The sequence below is a fragment of the Taudactylus pleione genome, unplaced genomic scaffold (genome assembly GCF_031769625.1).
Source record: "Taudactylus pleione unplaced genomic scaffold, aTauple2 ptg003665l, whole genome shotgun sequence".
Classification (NCBI taxonomy): domain Eukaryota; kingdom Metazoa; phylum Chordata; class Amphibia; order Anura; family Myobatrachidae; genus Taudactylus; species Taudactylus pleione.
Window position 1 is genome coordinate 1 of NW_028287996.1, and position 19,275 is coordinate 19,275.

Sequence of the window (19,275 nt, forward strand, 5' to 3'; positions counted from 1 at the left end):
TATAATTTGGGTTCAATCCCAGACATAGGCCTAAATGGAGAAAAACAAATGTAGACACAATAAGGCAGCAGACGAGACGACACCAAATAAACAGATCTTGTTTATTTTCAGTAGTTACGTACATAAACCAAATGAAGTGTTAAGAAGTGCCAAAGTGCAAGCAGGTGAGTGCAGGAGGCGCAGCAGGTGGTGGTATTGTCATTTGATTGCATGACGTGCAGACACAGGCAAAAGACTAGTTTGTTGAATCTGTAAGAATGAAACAAAGTGAAACGAAAGAGTTAAATAGTTCTTTTCTATTTTTGGATAACAGTTTAGGAAAGGTGCACCGGTCCTGGAAGTAATGCAATACCAGGTCAATGCGTGGAGTGGACAGAGCAAGCTCTTCTTCCATCTCCCTGTTCTAAAAATCCATTTAATATATGGCCCCCAGATAGGGGGCGTATCAGATATTAAACTGATAAGAACAGATACTACACTTGATCTTAGCCAAAAGGCCGAGAAGCGATAACCCATTAAGGGCACGGAAAAAACACGCTCCGTTCTGACCTGACTCACACAATCAAGGAGAATGCTAGAGCAGCCACCAATAATCTATGAAGAGCGGCCTCCTGCTGCTTGCGGCCCTGTCCAAGGTGCTTCCAGCTACTGCAATGACTGACCCACAGCAAGGGCCTTTTTTTTTTTTTTTTTTTTTTTTTTTTTTGCCCACCACTTGCCTTTACCATAGCTTAGTTACAAGCAGAAGTGCTTTGGGTTTCTTTCCCATACTCTCTTGCTAGCTGCATGATTTGCATTGGCACCGCCTCCTGCAAACCTCTGCCACACCCACCCAAAAGACGCTTTGCGGCCTTCCTTTCTTCGAGCCGTGTCCCTGCAGTTTATTAGACAGTGTAACCCTTCATTGAAATGCTCAGAAACATTGCTCGGAATGTTCACAGTGTCTACGGAATGTTCAGGAAGAAGAGAATGTTGACAGTCAGAACACAGAATGTTGGTGCATTCTCATTCTAATTTTCAAACAACCAACATTCTACTCTGATGTCAGTGTGTTCTGATGTTTACAAGTATTGCACTTGCTTGCTGAGGTCCATTGGAGGGAGACACAGACCACGAGATGCTTTCTCCAATTGATTGTCCTTGCAAATAGGGACCCAAAAAGGTTTCTTGATGGTCGCACGATGCCGAAAGAGGCACATTTAAACCCGTAACAAAACCATTTATTGGAAACAAATTGCTTGACCAAATGAGCGCCAATTTCAAATGATTAAGCATAAACCTAGTCTCCCAAATTTCTATGTGGGGACAAAGTTTGCAAAATATTCAAGTTGTCCAAATGAAAAGATGGCCAATTCACGACTGCAAAAGTTCAATCTATCCATGTGCAAAAGTTCAATCTATCCGTGTGGTTGGTTGACACTTCTTGGTGCCAAAAAAGTGAAAAAGAGACGCAAACGAATTCAAAATCTAAATGTGGCATCACCTGGGTGGGTTGGAAAATCAGAGCTCAAACTGTAGCATACGTTCATTATGCAATACGTTCTTTGTGCAATTGATTTCCAAATTACTCTGCAACTCAACTCCAATGATATATAATTTGGGTTCAATCCCAGACATAGGCCTAAATGGAGAAAAACAAATGTAGACACAATAAGGCAGCAGACGAGACGACACCAAATAAACAGATCTTGTTTATTTTCAGTAGTTACGTACATAAACCAAATGAAGTGTTAAGAAGTGCCAAAGTGCAAGCAGGTGAGTGCAGGAGGCGCAGCAGGTGGTGGTATTGTCATTTGATTGCATGACGTGCAGACACAGGCAAAAGACTAGTTTGTTGAATCTGTAAGAATGAAACAAAGTGAAACGAAAGAGTTAAATAGTTCTTTTCTATTTTTGGATAACAGTTTAGGAAAGGTGCACCGGTCCTGGAAGTAATGCAATACCAGGTCAATGCGTGGAGTGGACAGAGCAAGCTCTTCTTCCATCTCCCTGTTCTAAAAATCCATTTAATATATGGCCCCCAGATAGGGGGCGTATCAGATATTAAACTGATAAGAACAGATACTACACTTGATCTTAGCCAAAAGGCCGAGAAGCGATAACCCATTAAGGGCACGGAAAAAACACGCTCCGTTCTGACCTGACTCACACAATCAAGGAGAATGCTAGAGCAGCCACCAATAATCTATGAAGAGCGGCCTCCTGCTGCTTGCGGCCCTGTCCAAGGTGCTTCCAGCTACTGCAATGACTGACCCACAGCAAGGGCCTTTTTTTTTTTTTTTTTTTTTTTTTTTTTTGCCCACCACTTGCCTTTACCATAGCTTAGTTACAAGCAGAAGTGCTTTGGGTTTCTTTCCCATACTCTCTTGCTAGCTGCATGATTTGCATTGGCACCGCCTCCTGCAAACCTCTGCCACACCCACCCAAAAGACGCTTTGCGGCCTTCCTTTCTTCGAGCCGTGTCCCTGCAGTTTATTAGACAGTGTAACCCTTCATTGAAATGCTCAGAAACATTGCTCGGAATGTTCACAGTGTCTACGGAATGTTCAGGAAGAAGAGAATGTTGACAGTCAGAACACAGAATGTTGGTGCATTCTCATTCTAATTTTCAAACAACCAACATTCTACTCTGATGTCAGTGTGTTCTGATGTTTACAAGTATTGCACTTGCTTGCTGAGGTCCATTGGAGGGAGACACAGACCACGAGATGCTTTCTCCAATTGATTGTCCTTGCAAATAGGGACCCAAAAAGGTTTCTTGATGGTCGCACGATGCCGAAAGAGGCACATTTAAACCCGTAACAAAACCATTTATTGGAAACAAATTGCTTGACCAAATGAGCGCCAATTTCAAATGATTAAGCATAAACCTAGTCTCCCAAATTTCTATGTGGGGACAAAGTTTGCAAAATATTCAAGTTGTCCAAATGAAAAGATGGCCAATTCACGACTGCAAAAGTTCAATCTATCCATGTGCAAAAGTTCAATCTATCCGTGTGGTTGGTTGACACTTCTTGGTGCCAAAAAAGTGAAAAAGAGACGCAAACGAATTCAAAATCTAAATGTGGCATCACCTGGGTGGGTTGGAAAATCAGAGCTCAAACTGTAGCATACGTTCATTATGCAATACGTTCTTTGTGCAATTGATTTCCAAATTACTCTGCAACTCAACTCCAATGATATATAATTTGGGTTCAATCCCAGACATAGGCCTAAATGGAGAAAAACAAATGTAGACACAATAAGGCAGCAGACGAGACGACACCAAATAAACAGATCTTGTTTATTTTCAGTAGTTACGTACATAAACCAAATGAAGTGTTAAGAAGTGCCAAAGTGCAAGCAGGTGAGTGCAGGAGGCGCAGCAGGTGGTGGTATTGTCATTTGATTGCATGACGTGCAGACACAGGCAAAAGACTAGTTTGTTGAATCTGTAAGAATGAAACAAAGTGAAACGAAAGAGTTAAATAGTTCTTTTCTATTTTTGGATAACAGTTTAGGAAAGGTGCACCGGTCCTGGAAGTAATGCAATACCAGGTCAATGCGTGGAGTGGACAGAGCAAGCTCTTCTTCCATCTCCCTGTTCTAAAAATCCATTTAATATATGGCCCCCAGATAGGGGGCGTATCAGATATTAAACTGATAAGAACAGATACTACACTTGATCTTAGCCAAAAGGCCGAGAAGCGATAACCCATTAAGGGCACGGAAAAAACACGCTCCGTTCTGACCTGACTCACACAATCAAGGAGAATGCTAGAGCAGCCACCAATAATCTATGAAGAGCGGCCTCCTGCTGCTTGCGGCCCTGTCCAAGGTGCTTCCAGCTACTGCAATGACTGACCCACAGCAAGGGCCTTTTTTTTTTTTTTTTTTTTTTTTTTTTTTGCCCACCACTTGCCTTTACCATAGCTTAGTTACAAGCAGAAGTGCTTTGGGTTTCTTTCCCATACTCTCTTGCTAGCTGCATGATTTGCATTGGCACCGCCTCCTGCAAACCTCTGCCACACCCACCCAAAAGACGCTTTGCGGCCTTCCTTTCTTCGAGCCGTGTCCCTGCAGTTTATTAGACAGTGTAACCCTTCATTGAAATGCTCAGAAACATTGCTCGGAATGTTCACAGTGTCTACGGAATGTTCAGGAAGAAGAGAATGTTGACAGTCAGAACACAGAATGTTGGTGCATTCTCATTCTAATTTTCAAACAACCAACATTCTACTCTGATGTCAGTGTGTTCTGATGTTTACAAGTATTGCACTTGCTTGCTGAGGTCCATTGGAGGGAGACACAGACCACGAGATGCTTTCTCCAATTGATTGTCCTTGCAAATAGGGACCCAAAAAGGTTTCTTGATGGTCGCACGATGCCGAAAGAGGCACATTTAAACCCGTAACAAAACCATTTATTGGAAACAAATTGCTTGACCAAATGAGCGCCAATTTCAAATGATTAAGCATAAACCTAGTCTCCCAAATTTCTATGTGGGGACAAAGTTTGCAAAATATTCAAGTTGTCCAAATGAAAAGATGGCCAATTCACGACTGCAAAAGTTCAATCTATCCATGTGCAAAAGTTCAATCTATCCGTGTGGTTGGTTGACACTTCTTGGTGCCAAAAAAGTGAAAAAGAGACGCAAACGAATTCAAAATCTAAATGTGGCATCACCTGGGTGGGTTGGAAAATCAGAGCTCAAACTGTAGCATACGTTCATTATGCAATACGTTCTTTGTGCAATTGATTTCCAAATTACTCTGCAACTCAACTCCAATGATATATAATTTGGGTTCAATCCCAGACATAGGCCTAAATGGAGAAAAACAAATGTAGACACAATAAGGCAGCAGACGAGACGACACCAAATAAACAGATCTTGTTTATTTTCAGTAGTTACGTACATAAACCAAATGAAGTGTTAAGAAGTGCCAAAGTGCAAGCAGGTGAGTGCAGGAGGCGCAGCAGGTGGTGGTATTGTCATTTGATTGCATGACGTGCAGACACAGGCAAAAGACTAGTTTGTTGAATCTGTAAGAATGAAACAAAGTGAAACGAAAGAGTTAAATAGTTCTTTTCTATTTTTGGATAACAGTTTAGGAAAGGTGCACCGGTCCTGGAAGTAATGCAATACCAGGTCAATGCGTGGAGTGGACAGAGCAAGCTCTTCTTCCATCTCCCTGTTCTAAAAATCCATTTAATATATGGCCCCCAGATAGGGGGCGTATCAGATATTAAACTGATAAGAACAGATTTTTTGATTGAAAAAAGCATTCTTTATTAACATAAAGATGGCAAAAAACATACATAAATCACACATACAAGTGTACTGTGTCGCAGCACAGCCTAAACCCAATACACTATCAAACATAATCAAACATACAATATAATGCATTGCAAAACATATAGCACAAGGCATCCTATACTATACATAATACTTTGCATTATTCATTCACTACTTAAACAAAAACAACAATCAACAAGGTCTATGGGTGTGGAGGGTAGAGGGGAAGGGGGGGGGGAATCACAGAACTGAAGTTTTTATTGAAAGACAGACACATATATGGGAAGGGTAAATAAATAGAAAGACATATCAACAAAACATCAGTCTCTGTGAAAAATGGGGGAAGGGGCCACTGTCCCAGTCCTTGTTGGACAATCAAGCATGGGGGGAGGGGGCAGAAGAAGGGGGGTTTAGTCCTCTTCTTCCTCAGGGCTGTCCATGATGGAATAGTCTCTTAGCAGGCTGTGAATCAGCCTGCGACAGTCCTGGATAGACATCCTCTCCCTCCGCAGAATGAGGCGATTCCTGGCAAGCCACAAAGCGTCCTTAACACAGTTCATAAGGCGCCAGGCCTCCTGGATTGCCCCATAGGTGTGGGTGCCAGGAAACAGTCCGTAAAGTACCGAGTGGTACGAAAGGTTGCTCCTTGGCACACAGTCTTTGAGTTCATTTTCCAGGGCATCTAACAACAACTGTGCATAAGTACAGTCCCAAAACAAGTGCATAGCTGTTTCCTCGTGAGAGATGCACCAGGGGCAATGTCTGTACCTGCACAGGTTACGGGAGTGCATGAATGTCCTTAGGGGCAGACCCCCTTGGATTGCCATCCATGACATGTCCTTGTGTCTATTTGTGAGCCTTTTGGAGGCCACATTGTCCCATACCTGCTTGGCAGTTGCTGAAGGGAGCCCTGGAATAGGCTCCATGACGTCTTTTGCTCTGATGAGCTTGTGGATAGTCTTTGGTTTCCACAAGTCAGGTTTAACTCCCTCCAGTTGGTGCTCCCTCACAAACTTGGACACGTCCAGGTAGAACCAGGGAGTGTTCCAGTTGTAAGGGATGGAGCTGTCCCACTTAGCCCAGCCTAGGGCCCTCCAAAGGGGTAGGAGGAAAAAGCGAGACATGGAGTTTCCTGCAGAGTCATTATCAGTCTCACACAAAGTCCTGCGGATACAGTTGCAAACAAAGAAGGCTCGCAGCATGGTGGGGATATCTGGTATTCCCTTTCCACCTTTGAGGGGCTCCTTGTACATAACTGTCCGCTTTACTCTGTCCATCTTGGAGCCCCAGATGAAGTGAAACACTGCCCTTGTGATGGCCCTGCAGACCGTGACCAGAGGTGGCCAGGCCTGCGCTGTGTACTGCAGAACGGGAAGGATCTCGTTGCGCAGTACAAGTGCTTTTCCTTCGATGGTAAGGTCTCTGAGGCTCCACAGTCCAATTTTTTGCCTTACAGTGGCAAGTCTTTCGTCCCAGCACTTCAGGGCCGCACCTTCACCACCAAGCCAGACTCCCAGAATTTTGATGAAGTCCGGCTTGACAGCAAAGGGGAATGGAGCGGAGGATGACAGGTGCCACTGCCCGAACAGCATAGCCTCTGACTTCCCGCAGTTGACTTTTGCCCCTGAAGCTCGGCCGAAGCTCTCGCAGGTCTGGACGAGTGCTGTCACCGAACTCTGGTCAGCGCAGAAGACAGTGACGTCGTCCATGTACAGCGAGCACTTGGCCTCTCTACGGTCTGGACCCGGTGCGATGACCCCTCTGATCTCTGGTTTCCGTCTGATGCATACAGCCAGGAGCTCTATAACACAAACAAAAAGAAGAGGTGAAAGAGGGCAGCCTTGTCTGACCCCAGATAGAATAGGAAAGGGGTCAGTCTTCCAGCCGTTCACCAACACCGAGCTGTGAATATCAAGGTACATCAGGTTAACATACGTGCAAAACATTTCACCAAGCCCAAACCTCTGCAGGACCCTACCCATCAACTCATGTGAGACACGGTCAAAGGCCTTCTCCTGGTCAAGGCTGACCAGAGCCGCATGCACGTTCCGGTCCTTGATGTAATGGACCGTGTCTCTGAGGAGGGCAAGGCTATCTGCAATCCTGCGGCCAGGAATGCCGCAGGTCTGGTCCGGGTGAATGATCTGTCCGATGACAGCCTTCAGCCTGTTGGCAAGTACCTTGGCCAGGATCTTGTAGTCCACGTTCAGGAGAGAGATGGGCCTCCAATTTTTCAGCTCACATCTCTCCCCCTTACGCTTATACAAGATCGTGATCAGTCCCTCCCTCAGTGAAGGAGGCATTTTGCCCTCCACCACCATCTCCTTGTACAGCTCGAGCAGGTCCGGGCCAATGAGGTCCCACAGCGCTACATAGAGCTCTGCTGGGAGACCATCACTGCCCGGGGTCCTGCCCTGCCTAAAGGATTTAGCGGCAGAGTGCAACTCCTCCAACACCAAGGGAGCATCCATGGCTGCTTTACCTGCAGGATCAATAGTGTTAGTGATACCTGACAGGAACTCATCAGCCACAGTACTGTCCGTCGTCTTTGGGGAGTAGAGGTCGCCATAGTAGTCCGTGATGACCTTCATGACGCCCTCCTTCCCCTGCCTGGGAATACCGGTCTCATCTCGCAGCTCAGTCAGGGGCGTGTGGCCAGAGTGGAGTTTCCTGAAAAAGAAAGAGTTACATTTCTCACCCTTCTCCAGGTTCTCCACCTTGGAACGGAAGACGATGCGTCTGGATTCCTCCTCGAAGTGCCCTTTCAGGCTCTTTTTGGTCTCCTCCAGATCATCTCTCACGTCCCAGCCGCACCGTTGGAGGTCCTGCAGGGACTGCAGTTGTCTCTGCAGTCCCTTGAAGTTCCTCTTTCGGTCGCACGCCTGTTGTCTTCCTTTGACCTGAAAGAAACTGCGAATGTTAGCCTTAACATATTCCCACCAATCACTCATGCATTCAAAATAGCATTTATCATTCTTCCATGTGATGTAGGCATCCTTCAGCTCGGCCAGCACCTCCTCCCTTTCCAGCAGAGCACAGTTCAACTTCCAGGAGCCTGGGCCAGGAGGAAAACCATTGCCCAGGTCTCCTTGGAAGAGAATGGCTCTGTGGTCAGAGAAGAAGCAGGGAACCATAGCATGCCTGTTCTGCTTCACTGCTCTAGAGGTAAACACAAAGTCAATGCGGGAATGCACCGAGCCATCGGGGCGGCTCCACGTGTAATTCACGGAGCCAGCCCCCATGGAGCCCACAGCATCCCGCAGAGAAGCTTCGGTTACCATTTCTATGAGCAGTTTAGATGTCAAATCAAGCTTAGCAGTGTTGCAGGTGCTGCGTCCATCCTCTTCCATGGGGCAGTTGAAATCTCCGGCCATCACTACTGCCCTAGTGGTTGCGAGCTGCAGCCGCAGGGTCTGGAAAAGCTCCAAACGCTCGTTCTTACCAGGGGGTGCATACACACAGATTAGCCTAATAGGCTCACCTGCCCAGGAGCCGTCTACGATAAGCAATCTGCCGCAGACGAGCTCCTGAACAGAATCTAGTGTGAAGAGGCTCCCCCTAATAAGAATGGCGACCCCTGCAGACTTACACTCACCCCCACCAGACCAATAGGACGGACCGTGAGACCACTGCCGGCCCAGATGTCTATAAGACCTGGAAAAAGGAATAGAGCACTCCTGCAACATGTAAACATCACATTTCTGAGTATCTAAAAATGCAAACACAGACTGTCTTCTAAACTTATCCTTAATACTCCTCACATTAATGGTAAAAAGGGAAAAAGACACCATTAGTTGGGAGAAAAAAGGTTAGAACACGGAAAATACATTTAGCTACCACTCTTGTCGGGCGGTGCTTCCTCTTGAACGGTTGCTGGGTCGCCCTGTTGGGGCGGCTGCATACAGCTCTGGATCAGCTGTTCGATTAAGTTGTCAGCATTAAGGTCAGGTACTACCTCCTCCACGAGGCTTTCCACCATCGCCTCCATCTCGTCCTCTAGTGGAAGAGGGTTCTCGACCTGTTCTACCGCCAACTTCTTGGAAGGGTCGGGGTCAGCAGCTGGGCTGTCAAACTCCTTTCGCTTCCTGCTCGACTGTTGAGTGCCTGCAGAGGGTACAAGAGGGGGAAACTCTTCCTCGGAGAGGAGAGAGACAGGGGGGGTGGAAGAGACAGTGGGATGGAGAAGGGAGTGGGAGGGAGAGGGGGGAGGGGTTGTGCCAGCAGTGGGGGTGGGAGTTGCTGTCACAGTGGGAGGAGGGCGTGGGGTAGGATGGGTGGGAAGGGGTGGGGTAGGAAGGGTAGGACGGGTGCGGGGGGGTGGGGTGGGGGTGGAAGGTTTCTTACCCTCCTGGCGCCTCTGCTGGCCTTGTCCAGTCACTGCTGCCACATAGGATTTTGCCCTATTGGGGCAGTCTCTGTAGACATGGTTCACCTCCCCACAGAGGTTGCATGTCTTCTGGGTGGGGCAATCCTTGGTGTCGTGTCCCGCCACCTTGCACTTCTTGCAGGCTGCCACCTTGCAGTCTCTCCCAATGTGGTCCTTCCCACCGCAGGTCTTGCAGATCCGCGGCTGGTCCGGATAACTGAGAAATCCTGCAGATGCGCCCAGGGAGAAGAACTGTGGCAGGTGCACAACTCCATCGGGGCTCCAGTTATCTTTTAGGAGCTTGACGATGACAGCCCACTTGCCTGTCCAGAAGCCATTCCTGTCCAGGATCTTGGAGGGCTCCTTGATCACCGTGCAGAAACGGCCCAGGAAAGTGGCGATGTCCTTGCCAGGCGTGTGTGGGTTCCGCATTGAAACCGTCACCCGCCTCTCCTCTCTTTGAATAGGGCAATTGCCCACAAAGCGAGAGAAAGGGGATTCAGGCCTCGCCGCTTTCACCGCTTCCCAGTACCTCTTGCAGATTGCAATGGAGGCAAAGGTCACATAAAAGATCCCCTTGAGATAGTTCTGTATGCTGAGGGTTTCAGCAGTCGAGAACCCCTGCTCAAGGACCATCTTCTTGCCGAAGGTCTCCGTCGTCATGTCCGGCATCTTTCCTTCCACCTCCTTCAGCTTCATCACGACGGTCTGCCTCATCCAGGGCTCCAAGGCTGGGGTACCCTTGGGCTGGGTCTGGCTGGGCTTCTCGGTGGCTGTTGCTGGAGGGGCGGTGGAGGTGGATGGGACCTGGTCGGGCAGAGCTTCGGCCGGCTTCGGTCCCTTCTTTGCCGCCTTCTTCCTGGCAGAGGTGGCTGGAGCGGAGGCTGAGGCTGGCACCGGGGTGGGGGCAGCTGAGGCCATCTCTCCTGCTTCTTGCCCGGGGTCGAAGTTGGGCTGGAGAAGGGTCTGCGGCGGTCGGAGGTCGGAAGTCGCTTTCGCAGAGGGCAGAGCAAACAAGTCTAACCCAATGCCAGTCGAAGTCCTTCCTCGTCGCGGTCGCAGGGTCTGGTCGCCGCTGGTCGGAGGTCGGGGGACGGCTTCGCAGAGGGCAGAGCAAACAAGTCTAGCCCAATGCTGGTCGAAGTCCTTCCTCGTCGCAGGGTCTGGTCGTCGCTGGTCGGAGGTCGGTTTCACAGAGGGCAGAGCAAACAAGTCTGACCCTCTGCTACTTGTAGTCCTTCCTCGTCGCAGTCGGCAGTCTGGGGGACGCTGGTCGGAGCTTGGCAGTCGCTTCTTCAGAGGGCAGAGCAGCAAGTCTAACCCTCGGCAAGTCGAATCCTTCTTCCTCTCAGCAGTCCTCTTTCAGCTTCCTCGGCCGGTGCAGGTCCAGAAAAAATGCGGCAGCAGGTCCTCTGGAGCCCGAGTGTAGTCACAGTCCAGTCAGTCAGCACTGATAAGAACAGATACTACACTTGATCTTAGCCAAAAGGCCGAGAAGCGATAACCCATTAAGGGCACGGAAAAAACACGCTCCGTTCTGACCTGACTCACACAATCAAGGAGAATGCTAGAGCAGCCACCAATAATCTATGAAGAGCGGCCTCCTGCTGCTTGCGGCCCTGTCCAAGGTGCTTCCAGCTACTGCAATGACTGACCCACAGCAAGGGCCTTTTTTTTTTTTTTTTTTTTTTTTTTTTTTTGCCCACCACTTGCCTTTACCATAGCTTAGTTACAAGCAGAAGTGCTTTGGGTTTCTTTCCCATACTCTCTTGCTAGCTGCATGATTTGCATTGGCACCGCCTCCTGCAAACCTCTGCCACACCCACCCAAAAGACGCTTTGCGGCCTTCCTTTCTTCGAGCCGTGTCCCTGCAGTTTATTAGACAGTGTAACCCTTCATTGAAATGCTCAGAAACATTGCTCGGAATGTTCACAGTGTCTACGGAATGTTCAGGAAGAAGAGAATGTTGACAGTCAGAACACAGAATGTTGGTGCATTCTCATTCTAATTTTCAAACAACCAACATTCTACTCTGATGTCAGTGTGTTCTGATGTTTACAAGTATTGCACTTGCTTGCTGAGGTCCATTGGAGGGAGACACAGACCACGAGATGCTTTCTCCAATTGATTGTCCTTGCAAATAGGGACCCAAAAAGGTTTCTTGATGGTCGCACGATGCCGAAAGAGGCACATTTAAACCCGTAACAAAACCATTTATTGGAAACAAATTGCTTGACCAAATGAGCGCCAATTTCAAATGATTAAGCATAAACCTAGTCTCCCAAATTTCTATGTGGGGACAAAGTTTGCAAAATATTCAAGTTGTCCAAATGAAAAGATGGCCAATTCACGACTGCAAAAGTTCAATCTATCCATGTGCAAAAGTTCAATCTATCCGTGTGGTTGGTTGACACTTCTTGGTGCCAAAAAAGTGAAAAAGAGACGCAAACGAATTCAAAATCTAAATGTGGCATCACCTGGGTGGGTTGGAAAATCAGAGCTCAAACTGTAGCATACGTTCATTATGCAATACGTTCTTTGTGCAATTGATTTCCAAATTACTCTGCAACTCAACTCCAATGATATATAATTTGGGTTCAATCCCAGACATAGGCCTAAATGGAGAAAAACAAATGTAGACACAATAAGGCAGCAGACGAGACGACACCAAATAAACAGATCTTGTTTATTTTCAGTAGTTACGTACATAAACCAAATGAAGTGTTAAGAAGTGCCAAAGTGCAAGCAGGTGAGTGCAGGAGGCGCAGCAGGTGGTGGTATTGTCATTTGATTGCATGACGTGCAGACACAGGCAAAAGACTAGTTTGTTGAATCTGTAAGAATGAAACAAAGTGAAACGAAAGAGTTAAATAGTTCTTTTCTATTTTTGGATAACAGTTTAGGAAAGGTGCACCGGTCCTGGAAGTAATGCAATACCAGGTCAATGCGTGGAGTGGACAGAGCAAGCTCTTCTTCCATCTCCCTGTTCTAAAAATCCATTTAATATATGGCCCCCAGATAGGGGGCGTATCAGATATTAAACTGATAAGAACAGATACTACACTTGATCTTAGCCAAAAGGCCGAGAAGCGATAACCCATTAAGGGCACGGAAAAAACACGCTCCGTTCTGACCTGACTCACACAATCAAGGAGAATGCTAGAGCAGCCACCAATAATCTATGAAGAGCGGCCTCCTGCTGCTTGCGGCCCTGTCCAAGGTGCTTCCAGCTACTGCAATGACTGACCCACAGCAAGGGCCTTTTTTTTTTTTTTTTTTTTTTTTTTTTTTTGCCCACCACTTGCCTTTACCATAGCTTAGTTACAAGCAGAAGTGCTTTGGGTTTCTTTCCCATACTCTCTTGCTAGCTGCATGATTTGCATTGGCACCGCCTCCTGCAAACCTCTGCCACACCCACCCAAAAGACGCTTTGCGGCCTTCCTTTCTTCGAGCCGTGTCCCTGCAGTTTATTAGACAGTGTAACCCTTCATTGAAATGCTCAGAAACATTGCTCGGAATGTTCACAGTGTCTACGGAATGTTCAGGAAGAAGAGAATGTTGACAGTCAGAACACAGAATGTTGGTGCATTCTCATTCTAATTTTCAAACAACCAACATTCTACTCTGATGTCAGTGTGTTCTGATGTTTACAAGTATTGCACTTGCTTGCTGAGGTCCATTGGAGGGAGACACAGACCACGAGATGCTTTCTCCAATTGATTGTCCTTGCAAATAGGGACCCAAAAAGGTTTCTTGATGGTCGCACGATGCCGAAAGAGGCACATTTAAACCCGTAACAAAACCATTTATTGGAAACAAATTGCTTGACCAAATGAGCGCCAATTTCAAATGATTAAGCATAAACCTAGTCTCCCAAATTTCTATGTGGGGACAAAGTTTGCAAAATATTCAAGTTGTCCAAATGAAAAGATGGCCAATTCACGACTGCAAAAGTTCAATCTATCCATGTGCAAAAGTTCAATCTATCCGTGTGGTTGGTTGACACTTCTTGGTGCCAAAAAAGTGAAAAAGAGACGCAAACGAATTCAAAATCTAAATGTGGCATCACCTGGGTGGGTTGGAAAATCAGAGCTCAAACTGTAGCATACGTTCATTATGCAATACGTTCTTTGTGCAATTGATTTCCAAATTACTCTGCAACTCAACTCCAATGATATATAATTTGGGTTCAATCCCAGACATAGGCCTAAATGGAGAAAAACAAATGTAGACACAATAAGGCAGCAGACGAGACGACACCAAATAAACAGATCTTGTTTATTTTCAGTAGTTACGTACATAAACCAAATGAAGTGTTAAGAAGTGCCAAAGTGCAAGCAGGTGAGTGCAGGAGGCGCAGCAGGTGGTGGTATTGTCATTTGATTGCATGACGTGCAGACACAGGCAAAAGACTAGTTTGTTGAATCTGTAAGAATGAAACAAAGTGAAACGAAAGAGTTAAATAGTTCTTTTCTATTTTTGGATAACAGTTTAGGAAAGGTGCACCGGTCCTGGAAGTAATGCAATACCAGGTCAATGCGTGGAGTGGACAGAGCAAGCTCTTCTTCCATCTCCCTGTTCTAAAAATCCATTTAATATATGGCCCCCAGATAGGGGGCGTATCAGATATTAAACTGATAAGAACAGATACTACACTTGATCTTAGCCAAAAGGCCGAGAAGCGATAACCCATTAAGGGCACGGAAAAAACACGCTCCGTTCTGACCTGACTCACACAATCAAGGAGAATGCTAGAGCAGCCACCAATAATCTATGAAGAGCGGCCTCCTGCTGCTTGCGGCCCTGTCCAAGGTGCTTCCAGCTACTGCAATGACTGACCCACAGCAAGGGCCTTTTTTTTTTTTTTTTTTTTTTTTTTTTTTTGCCCACCACTTGCCTTTACCATAGCTTAGTTACAAGCAGAAGTGCTTTGGGTTTCTTTCCCATACTCTCTTGCTAGCTGCATGATTTGCATTGGCACCGCCTCCTGCAAACCTCTGCCACACCCACCCAAAAGACGCTTTGCGGCCTTCCTTTCTTCGAGCCGTGTCCCTGCAGTTTATTAGACAGTGTAACCCTTCATTGAAATGCTCAGAAACATTGCTCGGAATGTTCACAGTGTCTACGGAATGTTCAGGAAGAAGAGAATGTTGACAGTCAGAACACAGAATGTTGGTGCATTCTCATTCTAATTTTCAAACAACCAACATTCTACTCTGATGTCAGTGTGTTCTGATGTTTACAAGTATTGCACTTGCTTGCTGAGGTCCATTGGAGGGAGACACAGACCACGAGATGCTTTCTCCAATTGATTGTCCTTGCAAATAGGGACCCAAAAAGGTTTCTTGATGGTCGCACGATGCCGAAAGAGGCACATTTAAACCCGTAACAAAACCATTTATTGGAAACAAATTGCTTGACCAAATGAGCGCCAATTTCAAATGATTAAGCATAAACCTAGTCTCCCAAATTTCTATGTGGGGACAAAGTTTGCAAAATATTCAAGTTGTCCAAATGAAAAGATGGCCAATTCACGACTGCAAAAGTTCAATCTATCCATGTGCAAAAGTTCAATCTATCCGTGTGGTTGGTTGACACTTCTTGGTGCCAAAAAAGTGAAAAAGAGACGCAAACGAATTCAAAATCTAAATGTGGCATCACCTGGGTGGGTTGGAAAATCAGAGCTCAAACTGTAGCATACGTTCATTATGCAATACGTTCTTTGTGCAATTGATTTCCAAATTACTCTGCAACTCAACTCCAATGATATATAATTTGGGTTCAATCCCAGACATAGGCCTAAATGGAGAAAAACAAATGTAGACACAATAAGGCAGCAGACGAGACGACACCAAATAAACAGATCTTGTTTATTTTCAGTAGTTACGTACATAAACCAAATGAAGTGTTAAGAAGTGCCAAAGTGCAAGCAGGTGAGTGCAGGAGGCGCAGCAGGTGGTGGTATTGTCATTTGATTGCATGACGTGCAGACACAGGCAAAAGACTAGTTTGTTGAATCTGTAAGAATGAAACAAAGTGAAACGAAAGAGTTAAATAGTTCTTTTCTATTTTTGGATAACAGTTTAGGAAAGGTGCACCGGTCCTGGAAGTAATGCAATACCAGGTCAATGCGTGGAGTGGACAGAGCAAGCTCTTCTTCCATCTCCCTGTTCTAAAAATCCATTTAATATATGGCCCCCAGATAGGGGGCGTATCAGATATTAAACTGATAAGAACAGATACTACACTTGATCTTAGCCAAAAGGCCGAGAAGCGATAACCCATTAAGGGCACGGAAAAAACACGCTCCGTTCTGACCTGACTCACACAATCAAGGAGAATGCTAGAGCAGCCACCAATAATCTATGAAGAGCGGCCTCCTGCTGCTTGCGGCCCTGTCCAAGGTGCTTCCAGCTACTGCAATGACTGACCCACAGCAAGGGCCTTTTTTTTTTTTTTTTTTTTTTTTTTTTTTTGCCCACCACTTGCCTTTACCATAGCTTAGTTACAAGCAGAAGTGCTTTGGGTTTCTTTCCCATACTCTCTTGCTAGCTGCATGATTTGCATTGGCACCGCCTCCTGCAAACCTCTGCCACACCCACCCAAAAGACGCTTTGCGGCCTTCCTTTCTTCGAGCCGTGTCCCTGCAGTTTATTAGACAGTGTAACCCTTCATTGAAATGCTCAGAAACATTGCTCGGAATGTTCACAGTGTCTACGGAATGTTCAGGAAGAAGAGAATGTTGACAGTCAGAACACAGAATGTTGGTGCATTCTCATTCTAATTTTCAAACAACCAACATTCTACTCTGATGTCAGTGTGTTCTGATGTTTACAAGTATTGCACTTGCTTGCTGAGGTCCATTGGAGGGAGACACAGACCACGAGATGCTTTCTCCAATTGATTGTCCTTGCAAATAGGGACCCAAAAAGGTTTCTTGATGGTCGCACGATGCCGAAAGAGGCACATTTAAACCCGTAACAAAACCATTTATTGGAAACAAATTGCTTGACCAAATGAGCGCCAATTTCAAATGATTAAGCATAAACCTAGTCTCCCAAATTTCTATGTGGGGACAAAGTTTGCAAAATATTCAAGTTGTCCAAATGAAAAGATGGCCAATTCACGACTGCAAAAGTTCAATCTATCCATGTGCAAAAGTTCAATCTATCCGTGTGGTTGGTTGACACTTCTTGGTGCCAAAAAAGTGAAAAAGAGACGCAAACGAATTCAAAATCTAAATGTGGCATCACCTGGGTGGGTTGGAAAATCAGAGCTCAAACTGTAGCATACGTTCATTATGCAATACGTTCTTTGTGCAATTGATTTCCAAATTACTCTGCAACTCAACTCCAATGATATATAATTTGGGTTCAATCCCAGACATAGGCCTAAATGGAGAAAAACAAATGTAGACACAATAAGGCAGCAGACGAGACGACACCAAATAAACAGATCTTGTTTATTTTCAGTAGTTACGTACATAAACCAAATGAAGTGTTAAGAAGTGCCAAAGTGCAAGCAGGTGAGTGCAGGAGGCGCAGCAGGTGGTGGTATTGTCATTTGATTGCATGACGTGCAGACACAGGCAAAAGACTAGTTTGTTGAATCTGTAAGAATGAAACAAAGTGAAACGAAAGAGTTAAATAGTTCTTTTCTATTTTTGGATAACAGTTTAGGAAAGGTGCACCGGTCCTGGAAGTAATGCAATACCAGGTCAATGCGTGGAGTGGACAGAGCAAGCTCTTCTTCCATCTCCCTGTTCTAAAAATCCATTTAATATATGGCCCCCAGATAGGGGGCGTATCAGATATTAAACTGATAAGAACAGATACTACACTTGATCTTAGCCAAAAGGCCGAGAAGCGATAACCCATTAAGGGCACGGAAAAAACACGCTCCGTTCTGACCTGACTCACACAATCAAGGAGAATGCTAGAGCAGCCACCAATAATCTATGAAGAGCGGCCTCCTGCTGCTTGCGGCCCTGTCCAAGGTGCTTCCAGCTACTGCAATGACTGACCCACAGCAAGGGCCTTTTTTTTTTTTTTTTTTTTTTTTTTTTTTGCCCACCACTTGCCTTTACCATAGCTTAGTTACAAGCAGAAGTGCTTTGGGTTTCTTTCCCATACTCTCTTGCTAGCTGCATGATTTGCATTGGCACCGCCTCCTGCAAACCTCTGCCACACCCACCCAAAAGACGCTTTGCGGCCTTCCTTTCTTCGAGCCGTGTCCCTGCAGTTTATTAGACAGTGTAACCCTTCATTGAAATGCTCAGAAACATTGCTCGGAATGTTCACAGTGTCTACGGAATGTTCAGGAAGAAGAGAATGTTGACAGTCAGAACACAGAATGTTGGTGCATTCTCATTCTAATTTTCAAACAACCAACATTCTACTCTGATGTCAGTGTGTTCTGATGTTTACAAGTATTGCACTTGCTTGCTGAGGTCCATTGGAGGGAGACACAGACCACGAGATGCTTTCTCCAATTGATTGTCCTTGCAAATAGGGACCCAAAAAGGTTTCTTGATGGTCGCACGATGCCGAAAGAGGCACATTTAAACCCGTAACAAAACCATTTATTGGAAACAAATTGCTTGACCAAATGAGCGCCAATTTCAAATGATTAAGCATAAACCTAGTCTCCCAAATTTCTATGTGGGGACAAAGTTTGCAAAATATTCAAGTTGTCCAAATGAAAAGATGGCCAATTCACGACTGCAAAAGTTCAATCTATCCATGTGCAAAAGTTCAATCTATCCGTGTGGTTGGTTGACACTTCTTGGTGCCAAAAAAGTGAAAAAGAGACGCAAACGAATTCAAAATCTAAATGTGGCATCACCTGGGTGGGTTGGAAAATCAGAGCTCAAACTGTAGCATACGTTCATTATGCAATACGTTCTTTGTGCAATTGATTTCCAAATTACTCTGCAACTCAACTCCAATGATATATAATTTGGGTTCAATCCCAGACATAGGCCTAAATGGAGAAAAACAAATGTAGACACAATAAGGCAGCAGACGAGACGACACCAAATAAACAGATCTTGTTTATTTTCAGTAGTTACGTACATAAACCAAATGAAGTGTTAAGAAGTGCCAAAGTGCAAGCAGGTGAGTGCAGGAGGCGCAGCAGGTGGTGGTATTGTCATTTGATTGCATGACGTGCAGACACAGGCAAAAGACTAGTTTGTTGAATCTGTAAGAATGAAACAAAGTGAAACGAAAGAGTTAAATAGTTCTTTTCTATTTTTGGATAACAGTTTAGGAAAGGTGCACCGGTCCTGGAAGTAATGCAATACCAGGTCAATGCGTGGAGTGGACAGAGCAAGCTCTTCTTCCATCTCCCTGTTCTAAAAATCCATTTAATATATGGCCCCCAGATAGGGGGCGTATCAGATATTAAACTGATAAGAACAGATACTACACTTGATCTTAGCCAAAAGGCCGAGAAGCGATAACCCATTAAGGGCACGGAAAAAACACGCTCCGTTCTGACCTGACTCACACAATCAAGGAGAATGCTAGAGCAGCCACCAATAATCTATGAAGAGCGGCCTCCTGCTGCTTGCGGCCCTGTCCAAGGTGCTTCCAGCTACTGCAATGACTGACCCACAGCAAGGGCCTTTTTT

The 19,275-nt window shown here is 45.7% G+C and overlaps 1 protein-coding gene, 8 non-coding genes and 2 pseudogenes across 9 annotated transcripts; all 11 read right to left on the reverse strand.

Moving 5' to 3' along the window:
* Positions 1-318: 318 nt before the first annotated feature.
* LOC148430461 (U2 spliceosomal RNA) lies at positions 319-509 on the reverse strand. The gene has a single exon (XR_015877473.1). It is a non-coding gene; the product is annotated as a U2 spliceosomal RNA (small nuclear RNA).
* Positions 510-1,909: 1,400 nt separating this feature from the next.
* LOC148430462 (U2 spliceosomal RNA) lies at positions 1,910-2,100 on the reverse strand. The gene has a single exon (XR_015877484.1). It is a non-coding gene; the product is annotated as a U2 spliceosomal RNA (small nuclear RNA).
* Positions 2,101-3,500: 1,400 nt separating this feature from the next.
* On the reverse strand, positions 3,501-3,691 carry LOC148430463 (U2 spliceosomal RNA). Its single transcript, XR_015877488.1, has one exon. It is a non-coding gene; the product is annotated as a U2 spliceosomal RNA (small nuclear RNA).
* A 1,400-nt stretch (positions 3,692-5,091) lies between these two features.
* Positions 5,092-5,266, reverse strand: LOC148430464 (U2 spliceosomal RNA; annotated as a pseudogene).
* A 4,441-nt stretch (positions 5,267-9,707) lies between these two features.
* Positions 9,708-10,358, reverse strand: LOC148430465 (zinc finger CCHC domain-containing protein 3-like; the record flags this gene model as incomplete). The annotated part of the gene is made up of 1 exon (XM_088466593.1): positions 9,708-10,358. A coding segment is annotated over exon 1 (651 nt), but the record flags the coding sequence as incomplete, so codon positions are not given.
* A 685-nt stretch (positions 10,359-11,043) lies between these two features.
* LOC148430466 (U2 spliceosomal RNA) lies at positions 11,044-11,143 on the reverse strand (annotated as a pseudogene).
* Positions 11,144-12,544: 1,401 nt separating this feature from the next.
* On the reverse strand, positions 12,545-12,735 carry LOC148430467 (U2 spliceosomal RNA). The gene has a single exon (XR_015877489.1). It is a non-coding gene; the product is annotated as a U2 spliceosomal RNA (small nuclear RNA).
* Positions 12,736-14,136: 1,401 nt separating this feature from the next.
* Positions 14,137-14,327, reverse strand: LOC148430468 (U2 spliceosomal RNA). Its single transcript, XR_015877490.1, has one exon. It is a non-coding gene; the product is annotated as a U2 spliceosomal RNA (small nuclear RNA).
* A 1,401-nt stretch (positions 14,328-15,728) lies between these two features.
* LOC148430469 (U2 spliceosomal RNA) lies at positions 15,729-15,919 on the reverse strand. Its single transcript, XR_015877474.1, has one exon. It is a non-coding gene; the product is annotated as a U2 spliceosomal RNA (small nuclear RNA).
* A 1,401-nt stretch (positions 15,920-17,320) lies between these two features.
* On the reverse strand, positions 17,321-17,511 carry LOC148430470 (U2 spliceosomal RNA). The gene has a single exon (XR_015877475.1). It is a non-coding gene; the product is annotated as a U2 spliceosomal RNA (small nuclear RNA).
* A 1,400-nt stretch (positions 17,512-18,911) lies between these two features.
* On the reverse strand, positions 18,912-19,102 carry LOC148430471 (U2 spliceosomal RNA). Its single transcript, XR_015877476.1, has one exon. It is a non-coding gene; the product is annotated as a U2 spliceosomal RNA (small nuclear RNA).
* Positions 19,103-19,275: the final 173 nt, after the last annotated feature.